Source organism: Nomascus leucogenys, chromosome 25 (assembly GCF_006542625.1).
Source record: "Nomascus leucogenys isolate Asia chromosome 25, Asia_NLE_v1, whole genome shotgun sequence".
NCBI classification, from domain to species: domain Eukaryota; kingdom Metazoa; phylum Chordata; class Mammalia; order Primates; family Hylobatidae; genus Nomascus; species Nomascus leucogenys.
Window position 1 is genome coordinate 27887733 of NC_044405.1, and position 20889 is coordinate 27908621.

A 20889-nucleotide genomic window follows, 5' to 3' on the forward strand; every position below is an offset into this window, starting at 1 on the left:
AAAATTAGCCGGGCGTGGTGGTGGGTGCCTGTAGTCCCAGCTACTCGGGAGGCTGAGGCAAGAGAATGAAGCAAGTGAACCCGGGAGGCGGAGCTTGCAGTGAGCCAAGATGGCGCCACTGCACTCCAGCCTGGGCGACAGAGCAAGACTCAAAAAAAAAAAAAAAAATTAAACAAAAAAAAAACCTCTTGGCATGTTTTTTTCCTTCTCCCTTTAGGGACAAAGGATTCCCTTCTCATGATTATCCTAAGATCTAAGGTTATTCTCTTTGCCTCCCAGGGTGGAGGGTGGCAGGTGCCCTTGCATTTACTTGATTCCAGACTCCTCTTTGATAAGGGCCTGAGGGCACCTCATTCCGCCAGTTTATGTTGCCGCCTCAATGAATCGCTAGCTGTGAGTCAGGAATCCCTACACAATCCACTTAAATGACTGTGGCAGGGCCTCTTCTCCTGTGGAAGCTGAAGGTGTGGGCACGTCCATCTCCGATGAAATGCGAATGGGGCTCTGGGCATGCAGGGGAAGGCAGAGAACTCAAGAGGCAGAGAAAGAAGCTAATAACTAATTACACCGACTCCACAATTACGACTAACGTTGGGGCCGAACTCTGCTGTGAAAGTCATTAACATTTAGGTGAAACAAAGCTTCCATTTTCAATCGGCCTAACTCTGGTATTAGCGTTGGCAGGGGCCGTGCAGGAGGGGCAGTGAGCAGTGGTGGCCGCGTTGCCGACAGAGGGTGAGGGAGCTGGGCGCGTGGTGCGGGCGCCGAAGTCGCGAGCTGAAGAGCTTTAAAACCTCTCAAAACACAGAACTATCAATCAAGTAGGACTAGACTGTGCCCCTAGGGAAGGTCGCAGATTTAAGGCTGCGAGGACAAGGGCAAAGAAGTGCGAAGCGTTCGGGTGGACATTCAGGCCGGCCCAGGGCAGACGCCTGAGAGGGGTGCCCAGCAGCCCCCGAAGGTCGCCGCCGCGCCCCCCCCCCCCCAGCGCCCAGGCGCCCGCAGGGCACAGGGATCGGCACCAGCCTGGGACAGGCCCTTCACGCTGTTGCCTGTGATTGGTGGTCCTGATCCGGGGCGTGGCCCCAAGGGAGGCATTTAGCCCTACTGGGGAAGCGCGCGCAGGCCCACGGCCTCTGCTCCGCCCCCAGCTGGCCTGTAATTGGCGCACTCGGCCCAAGGGGCGGGTGTTCAGGCGCGGCTGCGCGCGCAGCTACGGCGGCCCTGCCTAGTGCGCCAGCTGTCACCGCCATGGCTGCCCCGTGTTTGCTGCGGCAAGGACGAGCCGGGGCGCTGAAGGTAAAGGAGGAGGCAGCCTGGGCTGGCTGCGCGGCCCGGAGCCTACGTAGGGGATGGGGCGAGGGGGCGCGGGGCTGGTCAGGCCTGGGCCTGTCCGCGACCTCTAGCCGTCCTGGTTGGGCCGCTGACCCCGCTCGCTGGGGCCAGGACTGACGGCCACGGGGCCAGGCCGGGTGTGGCCGGCGAGCCTCCCGCGGTTCCCCCAAGCCGGTCCGCCGCCGCCGCTGCCCGAGGCCCAGGCCAAAGCTGGCGTGCCCCGTGTCGACGGCCGCTCCCGAGGGCTGCATGCCTGGGCGGCAGACGGGTGGACGGTCCCAGGGATGCTGCCGCGCCTCTGGGGTCAGCCGCTGTGCGGCCTCCCGCACGGCTTCTATGAAGGACAGTGACTTCTCCATTTAGCCAAGAGAGAAAATGAGGAAACTTTCAGGGACCTGGTTAACCTGGTAACTTACTGACAGCCGTTGAGAAGCCAGCTGACATGACCTGACCTGTGAAAAGGGGAAGAAGGGCTTTCTTTTCTGCAAATAAGAAGCTAAGGCCAAGGCGGGGCGCGGGCACTTTGGGATTTTGCCTGTAATCCCAGTACTTTGGAAGGCCAAGCCAGGCGGATCGCTTGAGTTCAGGAGTTCGAGACCAGCCTGGCCAACATGTCGAAACTCCGTCTCTAAAAAAATACAAAAAATTAGTCTGGTGTGGTGGTGCATTCCTGTAATCCCAGCTACTCGGGAGGCCGAGGTGGGAGGATCCCATGAACCCGGGACGCGGAGGTTGCAGTGAGCCGAAATCATACCACTGCACTCCAGCCTGGGGGACAGAATAAATAAATAAAATAAGGCTAAGGCCACTTCACTGTCTTACAAATTTAAAAATGGCTGTTATTACAAAAGCAGTAACTATTCCCTGCAGAATATATGTGTGTGTGTGTCTCTGTGTGTGTGTGTGTGTGTGTGTGTGTGTGTGTGTATATATATATATATATTTTTTTTTTGAGACAGAGCCTCATTCTGTCCCCCAGGCACAGGCTGGAGTTCAATGGCACCATCTCAACTCCCTGCAACTTCCGCCCCCTGGGATTAAGTGACTCTTGTGCCTCAGCCTGCAGAATAATTTAAAAGTACAGATAGGGAAATTCATTGACAGTCCACCATTACTCCTTCAAGCATCTAGTTCCTAAAGATTTTTATCAGCTTTTATATGTTCACATAAGCACATGTACTCATGCTTACAATCATGAACATAAACGTTTTCATGTTTATATGTGCACATACAGGCACCTCTGTTCTGTATCCAGCATCTAGAACATTGTACTGTCTAGCACTTAATAGGCCTTAGTGAGTATATGCTGAGTGAGTTGGCATAATATAAAATATAACATTTATATTGTAGACACTTTTGAAGCAGTTTTTATATACCTACATCATTTTAATGGCCAGATAGTATTTCTTCTACTCTATTTTCTAAGGATAAGAAAACATTTTACAGAAAGAAATATAGGGCTTGGTGGGTGGCTCACGCCTGTAATCCCAGCACTTTGGGAGGCCAAGACAGGCAGATCATTTGAGGTCAGGCGTTCAAGACCAGCCTGACCAACGTGGTGAAACCCCGTCTCTACTAAAAATACAGAAAGAGCCAGGTGCAGTAACTCACACCTGTAATCCCAGTACTTTGAGAAGCTGATGTGGGTGGATCACCTGAGGCCAGGAGTTCGAGACCAACCTGATCAACATGGTGAAACCCCGTCTCTACTAAATACAAAAACTTGGCCAGGCATGGTGGTGCATGCCTGTAATCCCAGCTACTTGGGTGGCTGAGGCAGGAGAATCGCTTGAACCCAGGAGGCAGGGGTTGTAGTGAGCCGAGATTGAGCCACTGCACTCCAGCCTGGGGGTCAGAGTGAGACCCTGTCTCCAAGAAAAAAAAGAAACATGGTATTTTGTAGGTTAGTAAATAATTGGAGAGTACAAAATAAATGCACTGGAGAACGTCTGGTTAGAGTTTTATTAAACCAAATATTGATAGTGATTGTCCTTGAACTCTTGTGTTTTCTTCTTGCAGACTTTTTGTATTTTACAAAATGTCTGTAATATACATACATTATGAAAACCATAATAACCATTAGGAGTATACCATGTGAATGTTTTGCACTTATATGTAGTGGTAATATATAATATTCATATGCACAGTACCTACATGCATACAATCCCAGCACTTTGGTTGTTTTTTTCTTTTTTCTGACACAGTCTCGCTCTGTTGCCCAGGCTGGAGTGCAGTGGCGCGATCTCAGCTCACTGCAACCTCCACCTCCTGAGTCTAAGCAATTCTCCTGCCTCAGCCTCTGGAGTACCTGGAACTACAAGCGTGCACCACCATGCCTGGCTAAATTTTTTTTTTTTTTTTTTTTTTGAGACAGAGTCTCGCTCTGTCGCCCAGGCTGGAGTGCAGTAGCACGATCTTGGCTCACTGCAAGCTTCACCTCCTGGGTTCACGCCATTCTCCTGCCTCAGCCTCCCAAGTAGCTGGGACTACAGGCACCCACCACCATGCCCGGCTAATTTTTTGTATTTTTAGTAGAGACAGGGTTTCACCGTGTTAGCCAGGATAGTCTCGATCTCCTGACCTCGTGATCTGCCCGCCTCGGCCTCCCAAAGTGCTGGGATTACAGGCATGAGCCACCGCGCCCGGCCTTTTTTTCGTATTTTTAGTAGAGACGGGGTTGGCCAGGCTGGTCTCAGAACTCCTGACCTCAAGTGATCCGCCCACCTCAGCCTCCCAAAGTGCTGGGATTATAAGCGTGAGCCACCACACCTGGCCAATCCCAGCACTTCGGGAGGCCAGGGCTTCAGGATCACTTGAGGCCAGGAGTTTGAGGAAGCCAGGAGTTTGAGACCAACCTGGGCAACATAGCCAGATCTCATCTCTATAAAAAATATTAGCCAGGTATGGTGGTACGTGCCTGTAGTCCTAGCTATGTCAGAGAATCGCTTGGACCCAGGAGTTGGAGGCTGCAGTGAGCCATGATTGTGCCACTGCACTCCAGCCTGGGCGACTGAGGGAGACCCCTGACTCAAAAAAGAAATATATATATATATATATATATATATATATATATATATATATATTCATACATAGAAATATATATATATATTCATACATAGAAATATATATATAAATAGAAATATATATATATTCATACAAAGAAATATATATATATATATATATTCACACGTAGTACTAGCTATTATAATGGCATTACTCTAAACATCCATATTCATTAATTCTTTTGTCAGACTATGCTCCAGGAAGCCCAGGTGTTTCGAGGACTTGCTTCTACGGTTTCTTTGTCTGCGGAATCAGGGAAGAGTGAAAAGGGTCAGCCACAGAATCCCAAGAAGCAAAGTCCACCAAAAAGTAAGATTTTGATGGTAGTCATAAGGGAAAGAGAATGCAAAAAGAAAATGGATTAGTCAGCCTTCAAAGCACGACTATGAGTTTTACTAGCTACATAATTTATGCTTCTTCCTTTTCAGCAGTGTCCGGATTATATGAGACAGAAGATCTGTAACAGATTTTAGACCAAACATTTCAGTAATGTCATAGTCTTTGACTCAATATTTAGCCCTGAAATGGTTTTTCCCATATTTTCTAAATGCCAAAGCCCAACCTGAAGTGAGTGATGCCTTGGGTAAAAGTTCTGTGGCATTTAGATGGCCCTGGCACAATGAGGTTGCCAGAAAACCACCTTACTTTTCATCCTCTGATGCTGAGTTTTTTTGTTTTGTTTTGTTTTGTTTCAGTCTCTTTGAGACCCATCTGTGGTTTTCCAGGCTTTGCTTAATCCCAGTCCAGGACTACATCATTGTTTTATGACTGTGGAGACGGAGCTAACAGCAGGCACGATTTTTTCCACTGTGACTCACATTGCTGATGCATGATGTTGCCAGCTCCGTACACAGTAATTTTGACTTTTTTTTTTTTTTTTTTTTTTTTTTGAGACAGAGTCTCGCTCTGGCTGGAGTGCAGGCTAGAGTGCAGGCTGGAGTGCAGTGGCACAATCTCGGCTCACTGCAAGCTCCACCTTCCAGGTTCACGCCATTCTCCTGCCTCAGCCTTCCGAGTAGCTGGGACTACAGGCGCCGGCCACCACGCCCAGCTAATTTTTTGTATTTTTAATAGAGGCGGGGTTTCACTGTGTTAGCCAGGATGGTCTCGATCTCCTGACCTCATGATCCGCCCGCCTCTGCCTCCCAAAGTGCCGGGATTACAGGCGTGAGCCACTGCGCCCGGCCATTTTGACTTTTATCACCAGTTTTTGTACCTTTTTTTTTCCCCCTCCCTGAATACCAGTGCAGCATATACTCACTGAAGGAGAATAAGGAATGCAACAGTGTATTTTAAATGCTTCTCTTCCGGGAATAATTTTATTTTCTACTCACTGCTCATTATTGATGATTGATTATGGTCCAAGTCCATTGCAGTTAGCCTTAATTGTTATGACCCTAGTTTACTCTTGAAAGAACATGTGTGCAGGCCAGGCACAGTGGCTCATGTCTGTAATCCCAGCACTTTGGGAGGCCCGAGGCGGGCAGATCACCTGAGCTCACGAGTTCGAGACCAGCCTGGCCAACATGGCAAAAGCCTGTCTCTACTTAAAATATAAAAATTAGCTGGGGTGTGGTGGTGCGGGCCTGTAATCCCATCTACTCAGGAGGCTGAGGCAGGAGAATTGCTTGTACCCCAGAGGAGGAGTGAGCTGAGATCATACCACTGCATTCCAGCCTGGGCGACAAAGTGAGACTCTGTCTCAAAAAAAGAAAACAAACAAACAAAAACCATGCAGCACAAACTGTTTCTAAATCTTTAATTCTTTTTTTTTTTTGAGACGGAGTCTCACTCTGTTGCCCAGGCTGGAGTGCAGTGGCATGGTCTCAGCTCACTGCAACCTCCGCCTCCTGGGTTGAAGCGATTCTTCTGCCTCAGCCTCCCGAGTAGCTGGGACTACAGGCATGTGCCACCACGTCAGGCTAATTTTTTGTATTTTTAGTAGAGATAGGGTTTCACCATGTTAGCCAGGATGGTCTCAATCTCCTGACCTCATTATCCACCCGCCTCGGCCTCCCAAAGTGTTGGGATTACAGGCATGAGCCACTGCGCCCGGCCGAAATCTTTAATTCTTCTTTTTTTTTTTTTTTTGAGATGGAGTCCCGTTCTGTTGCCCAGGCTAGAGTGCAGTGGCGCAATCTCGGCTCACTACAACCTCCGCCTCCTGGGTTCATGCCATTCTCCTACCTTAGCCTCCTGAGTAGCTGGGACTACAGGCACCCACCACCACCATGCCTGGCTAATTTTTTACATTTTTAGTAGAGACGGGGTTTCACCATGTTAGCCAGGATGGTCTCGATCTCCTGACCTTGTGATCCGCCCGCCTTGGCCTCCCAGAGTGCTGGGATTACAGGCATGAGCCACCGTGCCTGGCCCTAAATCTTTAATCATTATATGGGGTTATAGAATGATAATTGAGTTTGGTCTTATTTTCATCAATATACTATTTTCTCAGTTTGAATGTTTGAAAGTATTTAGATTCTTTTGTTTTCTTCCTCCTTGGTCTGTGCACAGAACACTGGTAAGTTTTTAAATATTTGTATTTATACAAAGAGAGTGCCAGCCCCTGACTGCCTCTCACAGTGTGTCAACTTGAGGCTTGGATTCCACGGGAATGTTATTTAGTTTTGTGCTATGAGTCTTGCCTCGTTTTTCAATCATTGTTTTTTTCTCTTCTTCCTTTTATGTTATTTGTTTTAAGAGAGGGGCTCTGGCTGTCTCTCCCAGCTGGAGTGCAGCGGCACAATCATAGCTCACTACAGCCTCAAACTCCTGAGCTCAAGCAATCCTCCCACCTCAGCCTCCTGAGTAGCTGAGACTACAGGCACATACCACCACGCCTGGAATATCCCTGGCATGTTTTGTTGATGTTGTTGTTTATTTTTTGAAATAGAGTCTTGCTCTGTCACCCAGGCTGGAGTACAGTGGCACAATCATAGCTCACTGCAGCCTCGACCTTCCAAGCTCAAGTGATCCTCCCACCTCAGCCTCTGGAGTAGCCAGGACTACAGGTGCACACCATCACACCCTGGCTAACATTTTAATTTTCCATAGAGACGAAGTCTCACTATATTGCCTAGACTGGTTTTGAATTCCTGGGCTCAAGCAATCTCCCTGCCTCAAACTCCCATAGTATTGGGATTACAGGCATGAGCCACTGTGTCCAGCCTACCTGGCATGTTTTTGACATTCTCTAAATGTTTACTGATGAACAATTCCTTGAATTTCATTACTAACATTATCCTCTCCTTTGGTGAATTTTAGTCTGTGTCTGCAATCCTACATCATAGACTTATGAATTTGGATTAAATGGATTTTAAAATATCATAGCAGAGCCAAAGAGCCCCCTTTTTAGATACATGTGTCTGTGTGTGAGTGGAAACGGAGTGCTTCATTCTGTGGCCATCTGGGGTGTGGTTTGGGGAGGGGAACACTGACCTGGGAGTGGGCCCTGGGCTCTCATGGAGCTCCTGCCTCTGGCCTTGACGGGCCCTGCAGGCCTCTGAGCCTCAGTTCCTTTGTGCTTAAGCAGGATGAGCATGCCAGCCTCGCTGGGTGGTTGTGAGACTGGCTGCAGTGGGATACACGTAGCTACTGTGCACCCTGCAGAGAGCTCTCAGGTGGGAGGACAGTGTTCAGAACTAAGCTCATCAATACACAGAACAGTTGTATCTCGTAATTTTTTTTTTTTTTTTTTTTTTTTGAGACGGAGTTTTGCTCTTTTTGCCCAGGCTGGAGTGCAGTGGCGCGATCTCGGCTCACCACAACCTCTGCCTCCCTGATTCAAGCAATTCTTCTGCCTCAGCCTCCCAAGTAGCTGGGATTACAGGCATGCGCCACCACGCCTGGCTAATTTTTTTTTTTTTTTTGCGATAAAGTCTCACTCTGTCCCCAGGCTAGAGTGCAGTGGCACGATCTCGGCTCACTGCAACCTCCGCCTCCCAGGTTCAAGCCATTCTCCTGCCCCATCCTCCCAAATAGCTGGGACTACAAGTGCCCGCCACCATACCCAGCAAATTTTTCTATTTTTAGTAGAGACAGGGTTTCACTATGTTAGCCAGGTTGGTCTTCATCTCTTGACCTCGTGATCCACCTGCCTTGGCCTCCCAAAGTGCTGGGATTACAGGCGTGAGCCACCGCACCCGGCCAATTTTTTGTATTTTTTAGTAGAGACAGGGTTTCTGCATGTTGGCCAGGCTGGTTTTGAACTCCCAACCTCAGATGATCCTCCTGCCTCGACCTCCCAAAGTTGCTGGGATTGCAGGCGTGAATCACCGTGCCCAGCCATGTATCTCATAATTTTTAAAAGAATTCCTGTACAGGCTGTGGGCATGGGGGTTCACGCCTATAATCCCAGAACTTTGGGAAGCTGAGGCGGGAGGATCAGTTGAGTTCAGCAGTTTGAGACAAGCCTGAGCAACATAGTGAAAACCCATCTCTAGAAAAAACTTTAAAAAGTAGCAGGGTATGGTAGTGTGCACCTGTGGTCCTAGTTACTCAGGAGGCTGAGGTGAGAGGATCATTTGAGCCCAGGAGGTCGAGGTTGCAGTGAATTATGATTGCATCATCCATCGTGGGTGATAGAGTGAGACCTTGTCTCAACAAAAATAAATACTGAGTCCAGGTGTGGTGGCTCACGCCTGTAATCCCAGCACTTTGGGAGGCCAAGGCGGGCTGATCACTTGAGGTCAGGAGTTCGAGAACAGCCTGGCCAATATGGTGAAACCCCCATCTCTACTAAAAATACAAAAATTAGCTGGGCATGGTGGCGGGCGCCTGTAATCCCAGCCGCTCAGGAGGCTGAGGCAGGAGAATCGCTTGAACCCAGGACACAGAGCTTGCAATGAGCTGAGACTGTGCCATTGCACTGCTTCCTGGGCGTTGCAGCGAGACTCCATCTCAAAACAAACAAACAAACAAAAAATCCCTGTACAAAGAAAAATAAATAATGCTTGTAAGTGGACACGTGCAGGCCCATATTTTCCCCTGAAGTGTTGGTAGTTGGTAAGTGTAAGACACAGAGGAACTTCTCACCCTCCATGGCACATTGCCAGATCAAACCTTTCTCAGCCAGAAGTGGCTTTGGAAGCTCTAACAGAAGTTTCCGGCATGCAAGTGAAGGTACCCAAAGCTCTCATCCTTGGAATCACATCTCTAGTCAGAGTGTCTGCCACAGGACAAGACTCTGGGGCGGTGGGACATGCTGTGCCTTATTTCATCAGAGGTGTCCAGCTTTCCCAAACACGTGCATTCTCCCTGAGGAAGGCTGCCGGCACAGATGTCGGGGGCTGGATGTTCTTGGAGGTGCACCTTGGGGAACCGCCGGGCTCTCCAGCTTGCTGCTTTCCTTGAATCCAGTACCCAGGCCTAATTTTGCAACAGTAATAAATTGTTGACTGAGTAATTTCTGTGTAGCTTTTTGAAGAGTATGTCCAGAAGCCAAAGTTAATTATCCATTTGAAGTCCTTGTTTCAGTTTTAAAAGTGAGGAATATCTGGAAATAGAAATTTCACTTAATTTCTATTTACACACAGTATAAATAATGGCTCAGTAAAAAAATAGGCACAGTGGCTCACGCCTGTAATCCCAGCACTTCGGGAGGCTGAGGCAGGTGGATCACCTGGGGTCAGGACGAGACGAGCCTGACCAACATTGTGAAAGCCTGTATCTACTAAAAATACAAAAAAAATTAGCCGGGCGTGGTGGTGCATGACTGTAACCCCAGCTACTCAGGAAGCTGAGGCAGGAGAATCGCTTGAACCCAGGAGGTGGAGGTTGCAGTGAGCCAAGATCACGCCATTGCACTCTAGCCTGGGCAAAAAGAGTGAAACTCCATCTCAAAAAGAAATTACCCAGGCGTGGTGGCACACAACTGTAGTACCAGCTACTCGGGAGGCTGAGGCAGGAAGATCACTTGAGGCCAGGAGGTGGAGGTTTCACTGAGCTGAGATTTGCACCACTGCACTCCAGCCTGGGTGACTGAGCTAGACTCCATCTCAAAAAAAAAAAAAGAAAACGAAATTTTATGTATCCAATTATAACAAGCAGTGCCAGGCACTGTTCTAAGCACTTTTCCCATATCTCATCTTCCCCAGTCCTCAACAACCCAGGGAGTAGATGCTACTGTTATCCCCATGTCATAGACAAGGAAGGTGAGGTGTGGAGGGACTGAGCTGCCTGAGTCATGCAGTGTCCACACAGGTGTCAGCGGAGAAGTCTGGATTTGAACCCAGGCATTCTGGCAGTGCAATTTATATTTTAATCACTGTGCTGTCTTCCTTCTGAAAATTCTTGATTCTCGTGTGTTTATTTAAAAATAAAATGCCGGGCACGGTAGCTCACGCCTGTAATCCCAGCACTTTGGGAGGCCAAGGCGGGCAGATCACTTGAGGTAGGGAGTTTGAGACCAGCCTGACCAACATGGAGAAACCGTGTCTCTACTAAAAATACAAAATTAGCTGGGTGTGGTGGCACATGCCTGTAATCCCAGCTACTCGGGAGGCTGAGGCGGGAGAATTGCTTGAACCCGGGAGGCAGAGGTTGCGGTGACTTGAGATCGCGCCATTGCACTCCAGCCTGGGCAACAAGAGTGAAACTCCATTTCAAAAGAAAAATTAGATAAATAAAGAAATAAAATAGGTAAAAATAAAAAAAAAAACTTTTTATAGTGAAACACCTATAGAAGTTTCCATTACCATATAAAATTTGAGTAACTTTATTCTTTAATGTAATGTTTAAATGCACCTCTGTTTCTGAATGTGCCTTGTTTCCAAAGTTAGTTTTGTGATATTTTGACAAGATTTGGAAGTATTTTAAGGTTGCTAATCCATGTTTCACACCCTAACCCTTTTGACTTTTGATAGGGGGATCACTAAAAACTTGAAGGCCGTGCCCTCACTTTTCAACTAAGCAGAAAAGAGATTCAGGAAATTTGCGTTCTATTTTGAGAGGCGATAGGGAAGCAACAAGGCGAACTCCTGCTTTCACTAATTACTAGTACAGTATTTGTAAACCTTTATTTTACATAGTTTGTTACGGTCTCTGAGAGAAGAGAAACAGTCTCTGAAAGTCCCCGTCTTCGGCTGTGAGATAGGCCTACGCAGCTAGTCTTAGGTCGGTAGTTTTGTGTTTTATTATACGGTCATCCTTCAGTATCTGAGGGAATTGGTTCTAGGCCACCCCTCCCACCAGGATTCCAAAATGTGCAGATGCTCAAGTCGCTGATATACAGTGATGCAGTATTTGCATATCACCTAAGTACATCCTCCTGTATACTTTAAATCGTCTCTAGATTACTTATAATACCTCATACAATGTAAATGCCATGTAAATAGTTGTTGTATTGTTTAGGGAATAATGTCAAGGAAAAAAGTTTGTACATGTTCAGTACCAAAGCAGATGATTTTCTGAACATTTTCCATCTCAGTTGGTTGCTTGGTGGGTTTCTGTGGGACCCGTCTTAGGATGATTGCATTGAAGATACCATCAGTAATAGGTAATGTGTCATGAAATGTCTGTAATTTTGACAGAGTTTTAAGTTGTTTTGTTAAATAATATTCCTCTTTATGCCATTTCCTAGATGTAGTGGAACCAAAGGAGAGGGGCAAGCTCCTAGCCACCCAGACAGCAGCTGAATTGTCTAAAAACTTATCTTCACCCAGTTCTTACCCGCCAGCTGTGAACAAGGGCGGGAAGGTAGCTAGTCCCAGTCCCAGTGGCAGCGTGCTGTTCACAGATGAAGGGGTTCCGAAATTTTTGTCAAGAAAGACTTTGGTAGAGTTTCCACAGAAAGTTCTGTCTCCATTCAGAAAACAGGGCTCTGATTCAGAAGCTCGTCAGGTGGGTCGGAAAGTGACGTCGCCTTCATCTTCATCCTCGTCTAGCTCCTCTGATTCTGAATCTGATGACGAGGCTGACGTTTCAGAGGTCACTCCTCGAGTGGTGAGCAAAGGCAGAGGGGGGCTTCGAAAACCGGAGGCCTCTCGTTCCTTTGAAAACAGAGCCCCCCGAGTTACAGTATCAGCAAAAGAGAAAACCTTGCTGCAGAAGCCGCATGCGGACATCACTGATCCAGAGAAGCCCCACCAGCCAAAGAAGAAAGGGCCCCCTGCTAAGCCATCAGAAGGCAGGGAAGATGCGAGACCAAAAACCACAATCCCCAGATCTCAAGTAGATGAAGAGTTTTTGAAGCAAAGTTTAATGGAAAAACAATTGCAGAAAACATTTAGATTAAATGAAATAGATAAAGAAAGCCAAAAGCCATTTGAAGTTAAAGGACCCTTACCTGTCCACACAAAATCAGGGTCGTCTGCGCCACCGAAGGGCAGCCCAGCACCTGCTGTGCTGGCAGAAGAGGCCAGAGCAGAGGGGCAGCTGCAAGCCAGTCCTCCTGGGGCAGCAGAGGGGCATCTGGAAAAATCCGTGCCAGAGCCCCAGCGCAAGGCAGCCCCTCCCTTGCCCAGAAAGGAAACCTCAGGGGTGCAGGGAATAGAAGGGCACCTGAAGGCTGGAGAGGCAATCGTGGAAGATCAGATACCACCAAGCGATTTGGAGACAGTTCCTGTTGAGAATAACCACGATTTCCATGAAAAGACAGCAGCGCCGAAGCTTGAGGCCGAGGGCGAGGCCATGGAAGACGCAGCCACACCAGGGGACGACCGAGGCGGCACTCAGGGTATACCTTGACTCGCGCTCCCAAGTGCGCCCTGTCCCTTAGGGTAGTGAGGCAAAAGAACTAATTTACATATGCTTGTAGAGCAGTGTTACAATTAATCAAATTCTGTACTAGAAATATGACCTGTAACGCTGCCTCAGCGAAGCAGAAAAGTATGTCTTAATTGTGGACAATCCACCCTTATATTCAGAATCCCTAAAATATTTAACGTTCTTTTTTTTTTGTTTTTTTTTTTTTTGAGATGGAGTCTTGCTCTGTTGCCCAGGCTAGAGTGATCTCTGCTCACTACAACTTCCATCTCAAGCAATTCCCCTGCCTCAGCCTCCCCAGTAGCTGAGATTACAGACGCAGGCCACCACACCTGGCTAATTTTTTTGTATTTTTAGTAGAGACGGGGTTTCACCATGTTGGCCAGGCTGGTCTCGAACTCCTGACCTCAGGCAATCCACCCGCCTCGGCCTCCCAAAGTGCTGGGATTACAGGCGTGAGCAACCGCACCTTGCTTAACCTTCATTTTTTTTTTTTTTTTTTTTTTTTGAGACAGAGTCTTGCTCCGTCACCAGGCTGGAGTGCAATGATGCGATCTTGGCTCACTGCAGCCTCTGCCTCCCAGGTTCAAGCCATTCTCCTGCCTCAGCCTCCTGAGTAGCTGGGATTACAGGCGCCCACCACCACTCCCAGCTAATTTTTGTATTTTTAGTAGAGACGGGGTTTCACCATGTTGGCCAGGACGGTCTCGATCTCCTGACCTCATGATCAGCCTGCCTCGGCCTCCCAAAGTGCTGGGATTACAGGCAGGAGCCACCGCCCCCGGCCCCCAACCTTCATCTGAAAGAGTATGTCCGTGGCACTCTTGACTATTTCTTAACCAGTATAATTTTTGAAAACTGGCAGCTTAACATTGTCACCACTGACTTTTGAAGGTGTCCAAGTGTTCATTGATGACCTTGTGGGGCATCTCACTAAGTGAAAAGGGGAGCCTCCGGTTTAATTTGCATAGGTGAAGAGCAGTAGCTAGTCACTTGGCGTGAGAGTCTTTGGGTAAACTAGATGCTTACTTTTAGCATCCTGTGCTCAGGGCAGATTCACAGTTCAGGAATTAAAGCAGTAAGTATTGTACAGGGCAGCCGCTGCATACGCTTCCTTTCCCCTGGACAGCATTTCCTTCTCCGGTTAACTGAAAACACATATGGGCTGCTTTACTATTCTAGAAAAAATTTTATGAAGGGTTTTTTTTTTTTTTTTTTTGACATGGGTTTTGCTCTTGTTGCCCAGGCTGGAGTACAATGGCGCAATCTCGGCTCGCTGTAACCTCCGCCTCCTGGGTTCAAGTGATTCTCCAGCCTCAGCCTCCAGAGTAGCTGGGATTACAGGTGTGTGGTACCACCCCCGGCTAATTTTTGTATTTTTAGTAGAGACGGGGTTTTACCATGTTGGCCAGGCTGGTCTCGAACTCCTGACCTTGGGTGATCCACTTGCCTCGGCCTCCCAAAGTGCTGGGATTACAGGCATGAGACACTGTGCCTAGCGTATGAAGGCTTTTAAAGGGCAACAGCATTTATTCCTATTATGTTACCATTTTTTTTTTTTTGGAGATGGAGTCTCACTCTGTCACCCAGGCTGCAGTACAGTGGCGTGATCTCGGCTCACTGCCAGCTCCACCTCCCAGGTGCAAACAATTCTCCTGCCTTAGCTTCCTGAGTAGGTGCCACTACAGGTGCCTGCCACCACACCTGGCTAATTATTGTATTTTTAGTAGAGACAGCGTTTTGCCATGTTGGTCAGGCTGGTTTCGAAGTCCTGACCTCAGGTGATCCACCTGCCTCTGCCTCCCAAAGTGCTGGGATTTCAGGCATGAGCCACTGTGCCCAGCTATGTTACCATTTTCTTGAGCACTACACTTGATAAGATGCAATGTGCTTTAGGTGGGTCGTGGCAAACATGAAAAGGCAAGCTTCCATTTTAGAATCCATGGCTCTTCTTGAAGACTTCTCTAAAATGCATGATCCCTAACAAGCGCGGCTCCGTCCTGTGTCTGCTCTCCATCCTCTGTACTGCCGCCCCTTGCCTTATGTGCCTTACGTGATGCCTTCTTGTTCTTGGTTCGTTATGCGACAGGGTCTATGTGTTTCCCCCCCTCTCCGTCTGCTCTTTGATCAGTACGCCAAGTGCCGGTGCTTGCCAGACTTCCCAGACCTCAGGAACTGCATTTCCTGATGCTGCTGCTTTCACTCCTCCTGCTCTAAAACAGAGACGAATAACACAACTCGCAGGATAAAAACAGAATTGGGAGTTTTCAGATTGCAAACCTTTCTGAAGAGAAAGTTCTAATATTTCATGGATGTGTTATTTCTTAAATATCTTCTGTGCGCATGCACGCAGCCCACCTTGCAGAGCTGTGTCTGTGTGGGGCCACGGTCTCACTAGGCAGTCCGTGCCCCAGTATTGGCCTTCCAGGTAGAGTGGTTTTAGATTAGAGTTTTGTAACCCACGTCTTGGTGAGTTATCACCCTCCCTATAGTAACTAAAATAATACGTTCTTCTTTGAAGGTGTCCCTACACCACACCAAAGATACTCAGCTTGTGGAGATTGGAACGATGCCAGCTCTTTAAATAAGACATCGTTTTTGCTTAACATAACTTAAAAATGAAAAACAGAGCTTTTGATATTAATTGAAATAGTGAGAAAATAAATGTATTTAGGTTATTTTTTTGTGGAGCATGAATGGAAGTTAAGACAGACCTAATGACCTGATTTCCAGAAATTGAGTCAGTACAAATCTTAACCCAAACATCAGCCTGTGTTCCCATGCTGGTTTTGATTTTGCCATTATGTTATATTGTGTGTCCTACTGCAGGAGACCAGTACTTCTTTTGCCTCAACCCCTACTTGTAGTTTAGAATTACGAACTGTTTAAATGCTGTGTTGTTGTTATTAGAATTTATCTAATTTTCTTGTATCAGAGATTCAGAAGGCTCCTTTAGTTTAAGCTTTTCAAAAAAAAATTTTTTTTTGACAGTCTTGCTCTGTCCCACAGGCTGGAGTGCAGTGATGTGATCTCAGCTCACTGCAACCTCCACCTCCCAATCTCAAGCGATCCTCCCACCTCAGCCTCCTGAGTAGCTGGAGACTACAGGTTTGCCACCATACCCTGCTAATTTTTTTTTTTTGGGCGGAGAGTCTCACTTTGTCACCAGGCTGGAGTGCAGTGATGCAATCTCAGGTCATTGCACTGTCTGCCTCCTGGATTCAAGCAATTCTTGTGCCTCAGCCTCCTAACATAGCTGGGATTACAGGAGTATGCTACCACACCTGCTAACTTTTGTAACTTTAGTGGAGACGGGGTTTCACCTTGTTGGCCAGGCTGCTCTTAAACTCCTGGCCTCAAGCAATCTGCCCGCCTCAGCCTCTCAGAGTGCTGGGATTACAGGCGTGAGCCACTGCTCCTGGCCCCTGCTAACTTTTTATTATTTGTAGAGACAGAGTCTCATTATTTTGCCCAGAATGATCTAGAACTCCTGAGCTCAAGCAATCCTCCCACCTTGGCCTCCCAAAGTGCTGGGATTATGGGCGTGAGCCACCATGCCCAGCCCAGATTTCTAATAGAGGTAGATTTTATCATGCATCTCTAAGTTACTTGAAAGTCCTGCCATAATTGTTCTAGTCATTTTCAAACTTTTGAGAAGCCTAGAAGTATACAAACTAAGATGTTAAGACACGTTGTATGGCCTGGCACAGTGTCTCATGCCTGTAATCCCAGCACTTTGGGAGGTCGAGGTGGGCAGATCACTTGAGGTCAGGAGATCGAAACCACCCTGGCCAACATGGTGAAACCCTGTCTCTACTAAAAATACAAAAATTAGCCAGGCGTGGTGGCAGACACCTGTAATCCCAGCTACTCGGGAGACTGAGGCAGGAGAATCAGTTGAACCCGGGAGGTGGAGGTTGCAGTGAGCTGAGACCGCACCATTGCACTCCAGCCTGGGCAACAGAGCGAGACTCTATCTCAGAAAAAACACATTAGGCCGGGCGCCGTGGCTCACACCTGTAATCCCAGCACTTTGGGAGGCCGAGACGGGCGGATCACAAGGTCAGGAGATTGAGACCATCCTGGCTAACACAGTGAAACCCCATCTCTACTAAAAATACAAAAAATTAGCCGGGCGTGGTGGCAGGCGCCTGTAGTCCCAGCTACTCGGGAGGCTGAGGCAGGAGAATGGCGTGAACCTGGGAGGCGGAGCTTGCAGTGAGCAGAGGTCGCGCCACTGCACTCCAGCCTGGGCGACAGAGCGAGACTCCGTCTCAAAAAAAAAAAAAAAAAAAGAAAAAACACATTGTAATAACTATTCCATTTCTTAAATTGGTAAGGCCGTACGTTTTAGAATAAACTTCCAAGTAATATCTTTCTTTTTCTTTACTGTAGCTTTTGTAGGCTTTTCTTTTTTAATTAGACAATTTGTTCCTCACAGATAGGGTTGATGAAGAATGCTTGGTAGATAAGCGCCTGTGTGTGAGCCGAGTCATTCATAAAGAGCTGTCCTTGTGTTGGTCTCATGGGCATTGTGTTTCCTCCACAGAGCTGGCCCCAGCGCCTGCTGAGCCGTTTGACAACACTACCTACAAGAACCTCCAGCATCATGACTACACCATGTACACCTTCTTAGACCTAAACCTCGAACTCTCAAAATTCAGGATGCCTCAGCCCTCCTCAGGCCGGGAGTCACCTCGACACTGAGGGCCCTCGGTGTGAAGATGAACCTTCCACCGTCTTCACTGCATCCTGGAGTGCAAAAATAAAATCCACTCAAGAGTCACAAAGCCCACTGTGCAGAATTGGTTTCACTTTTACTTTTTTTTTTTTTTTTTTTGAGACAGGGTCTCACTCTGTCACCCAGGCTGTAGTGCAGTGGCACATTCTTGGCTCACTGCAACTTCCGCAACTTCCACCTCCCAGGTTCAAGTGATTCTCCCACCTCAGCCTCCCGAGTAGGTGGTACTACAGGTACTCACCACCAGGCCCAGCTAATTTTTGTATTTTTAGTAGAGACAGGGTTTCACCATGTTGGCCAGGCTGGTCTCGAACTCCTGACCTCAGATGATCTGCCCACCTCGGCCTCCCAAAGTGCTGGGATTACAGGCGTGAGCCACTGCGCCCGGCCACTTTCACACTTTTTACAGTGAGTGGTGAATTAGCAACAGTAATGCTGATTATCCAACATATATTTTGGAATATCTACTATGTGCAAGGAATTTTTCTTAAACTTTAAGGTTGCGGATCACTGGGCAAATCCATATAATTAGAGAATTTTAAGTGCTTTAGAGCGGTGTGATTCTACTGTGCTCAGCCTAGTCAATTTAGCATTAACCTGATTATCAGCTGAGTATCAATAATGTAATAGTGACTTTTATTTTTTTTGAGATGGAGTCTCACTCTGTTGCCCAAGCTGGAGTCCAGTGGCACAATCTCGACTCGCTGCAACCTCTGCCTCCTGGGTTCAAGCAATTCTCCTGCCTCAGCCTCCTGAGTAGCTGGTACTACAGGCTCACGCCATCATGTCTGGCTAAATTTTTTTGTATTTTTAGGAGAGGTGGGGTTTCATCATCTTAGCCAGGCTGGTCTTAAACTCCTGACCTCATGATCTACCTGCCTCGGCCTCCAAAATTCTGGGATTATAGGCGTGAGCCACCGCACCCAACCAGTAATAGTGACTTCTAATCCTACAGCCCTGGTTTTTGATCATTAGAAACAGGAGTTTTGGCCAGTTGCAGTGGATAATTCCTGTAATCCCAGCACTTTGGTAGGGTGAGGCGGGTGGAGCACCTGAGGTCAGGAGTTTGAGACCAGCCTGGCCAACATAGTGAAACCCCATCTCTACTAAAAATACAAAAATTATCCGGGTGTGGTGGCGTGTGCCTGTAATCCCAGCTACTCAAGAGGCTGAGGCAGGAAAATCACTTGAACCCGGGAGGCGGAGGTTGCAGTGAGCAGAGATTGCACCATTGCACTCCAGCCTGGGCAACAAGAGCAAAACTCCGTCTCAAAAAAATAAAGTTCTTCCCTTAGAACTAGTCCTGTTGGGCTAGTCTTTCTGGGATTTTGGTCTACTCTCCTCCACCCATGGGAAGGGCTTAAAACCCAATAGCCAGCACCAAGCACAGTTCTGCATTTTGTAGCTATCATTGCAGATGACTTCTTGATAGTCCATCTGGTGGCAATACAGTGGTCACCCACGGGGCCATTGTTTGGGTCTATGTGATTCCCACATTCTGTGGGAGGCCAGGTGCGGTGGCTCACGCCTGTAATCCCAGCACTTTGGGAGGCCAAGGCGGGCGGATCACGAGGTCAGGAGATCGAGACCATCCTGGCTAACACGGTGAAACCCCGTCTCTACTAAAAATACAAAAAATTAGCCGGGGGTGGTGGCAGGCGCCTGTAGTCCCAGCTGCTCAGGAGGCTGAGGCAGGAGAATGGCGTGAACCTGGGAAGCGGAGCTTGCAGTGAGCCGAGATCGCGCCACTGCACTCCAGCCTGGGCGACAGAGTGAGACTCCGTCTCAAAAAAAAAAAAGTGCTGTCGGAAACAGCAGTGTGGATGGGACTTATTCTGTGTTTGGAATTGTTTCCTTAAGGTGGATTTCCAGAAACAGATGTGATAAATCACAGAAAATGAGCATTAGTGCTGCTTTCATTCCTGTTAAATTTTTTGTTTGTTTTTTGGTTTTTTGAGACAGAATTTTGCTCTTGTTGCCCAGGCTGGAGTGTAATGGTGCAATCTCGGCTCACTGCAACCTCAGCCTCCTGGGTTCAAGCAATTCCCCTGCCTCAGTCTACTGAGTAGCTGGGATTACAGGTCCCTGCCACCACGCCTGGCTAATTTTTGTATTTTTAGTATAGATGGGGTTTTGCCATGTTGGCCAGGCTGGTCTCCAACTCCTGACCTCAGGTGATCCACCTGCCTTGGCCTCCCAAAGTGCTGGGATTGCAGGCGTGAGCCACTGTGCTTGGCCTCCTGTTAGATTTTTAAACCGGTTTAATACATGCGCGTTAAAGAATTATTTTACCTCCTTTGACATTTTTCCTGTCACCTAGACCTTGACATCTTTCTAATTGTTTGCTCTCTTCCACCTGGGACAAATGCCCTTGGACTGGAGGAGATAGTGTGTAAATCCAATCCAGCCCTTGCTAATTACAGATTCTTGCCTTGATGTTTGCTGTCTTCAGGTAACTGAAGAGTGGCGGGTGATGGGTCAGCTTTTCTCACTCTGCTTCCAGCACACGCATTGTGTTTTAACAGGTTAGATTCCCCTGCCAGTCTCTCGACTTGTATTAAAAGCCTGGGGAAGTGCTCTCTGGCCTGCAGCTCTCCATCCACTGGGGTCTTACTGTGGCCCCAGTACCTGCCCACAGGAAACAGTCCAAAGTTTGTAAAATGAAGGCAGTGGCACATAATTTACTACACCCCATAGGGAAGCTGTGTGACATCTAAATTGTACCAGATTAATTTCTCAGTGGCAAACTTTTTCTGTAAAGTGCCAGATAGCAAATATTTTAGACTTTGTGAAGCACATCCAGTCCCTGTTGCAGTCTTTTTTTCATTACTCTTTAGCCAAGTGTGGTAGCATGCTCCTGTACTACTTGGGAGACTGAGGCACGAGGATCACCTGAGCCCAGGAATTCAAGACTGCAGTGAGCTATGATCACACCACTGCACTCAAGCCTGGGCAACAAAGTGAGACCCCGTCTCTTAAAGAAAAGAAAAAAAAATTAGCTTACACAAAGGGGCAGGAAGCAGGGTTTGTCTGTCAGGCTATAGTTT

At 47.7% G+C, this 20889-nt stretch overlaps 1 protein-coding gene across 2 annotated transcripts; it reads left to right on the forward strand.

Moving 5' to 3' along the window:
* The first annotated feature begins 1163 nt into the window (after positions 1-1163).
* Positions 1164-18457, forward strand: NDUFV3 (NADH:ubiquinone oxidoreductase subunit V3). 2 transcript variants are annotated; one of them, XM_012501829.2, is made up of 4 exons: positions 1172-1299; positions 4587-4707; positions 11978-13072; positions 17651-17891. In XM_012501829.2, exons 1-4 carry the CDS (start codon positions 1252-1254, stop codon positions 17806-17808), a joined length of 1422 nt encoding a protein of 473 aa, XP_012357283.1. In that variant the 5' UTR covers positions 1172-1251; the 3' UTR covers positions 17809-17891. The 2 variants fall into 2 exon arrangements, with proteins under 2 accessions (XP_003280719.1, XP_012357283.1); XM_003280671.4 differs by lacking the exon at positions 11978-13072 and having other exon boundaries at positions 1164-1299; positions 17651-18457.
* The last annotated feature ends 2432 nt before the right edge of the window (positions 18458-20889 follow it).

Excerpts from the sequence above, each read along its gene's own strand:
- NDUFV3 (XM_012501829.2), top strand. The coding sequence starts at position 1,252 with ATGGCTGCCCCGTGTTTGCTGCGGCAAGGACGAGCCGGGGCGCTGAAG. Across the intron at positions 4,708-11,977 it reads GAAGCAAAGTCCACCAAAAA|ATGTAGTGGAACCAAAGGAG; the intron begins GTAAGATTTTGA and ends GCCATTTCCTAG. Across the intron at positions 13,073-17,650 it reads CGACCGAGGCGGCACTCAGG|AGCTGGCCCCAGCGCCTGCT; the intron begins GTATACCTTGAC and ends TTTCCTCCACAG.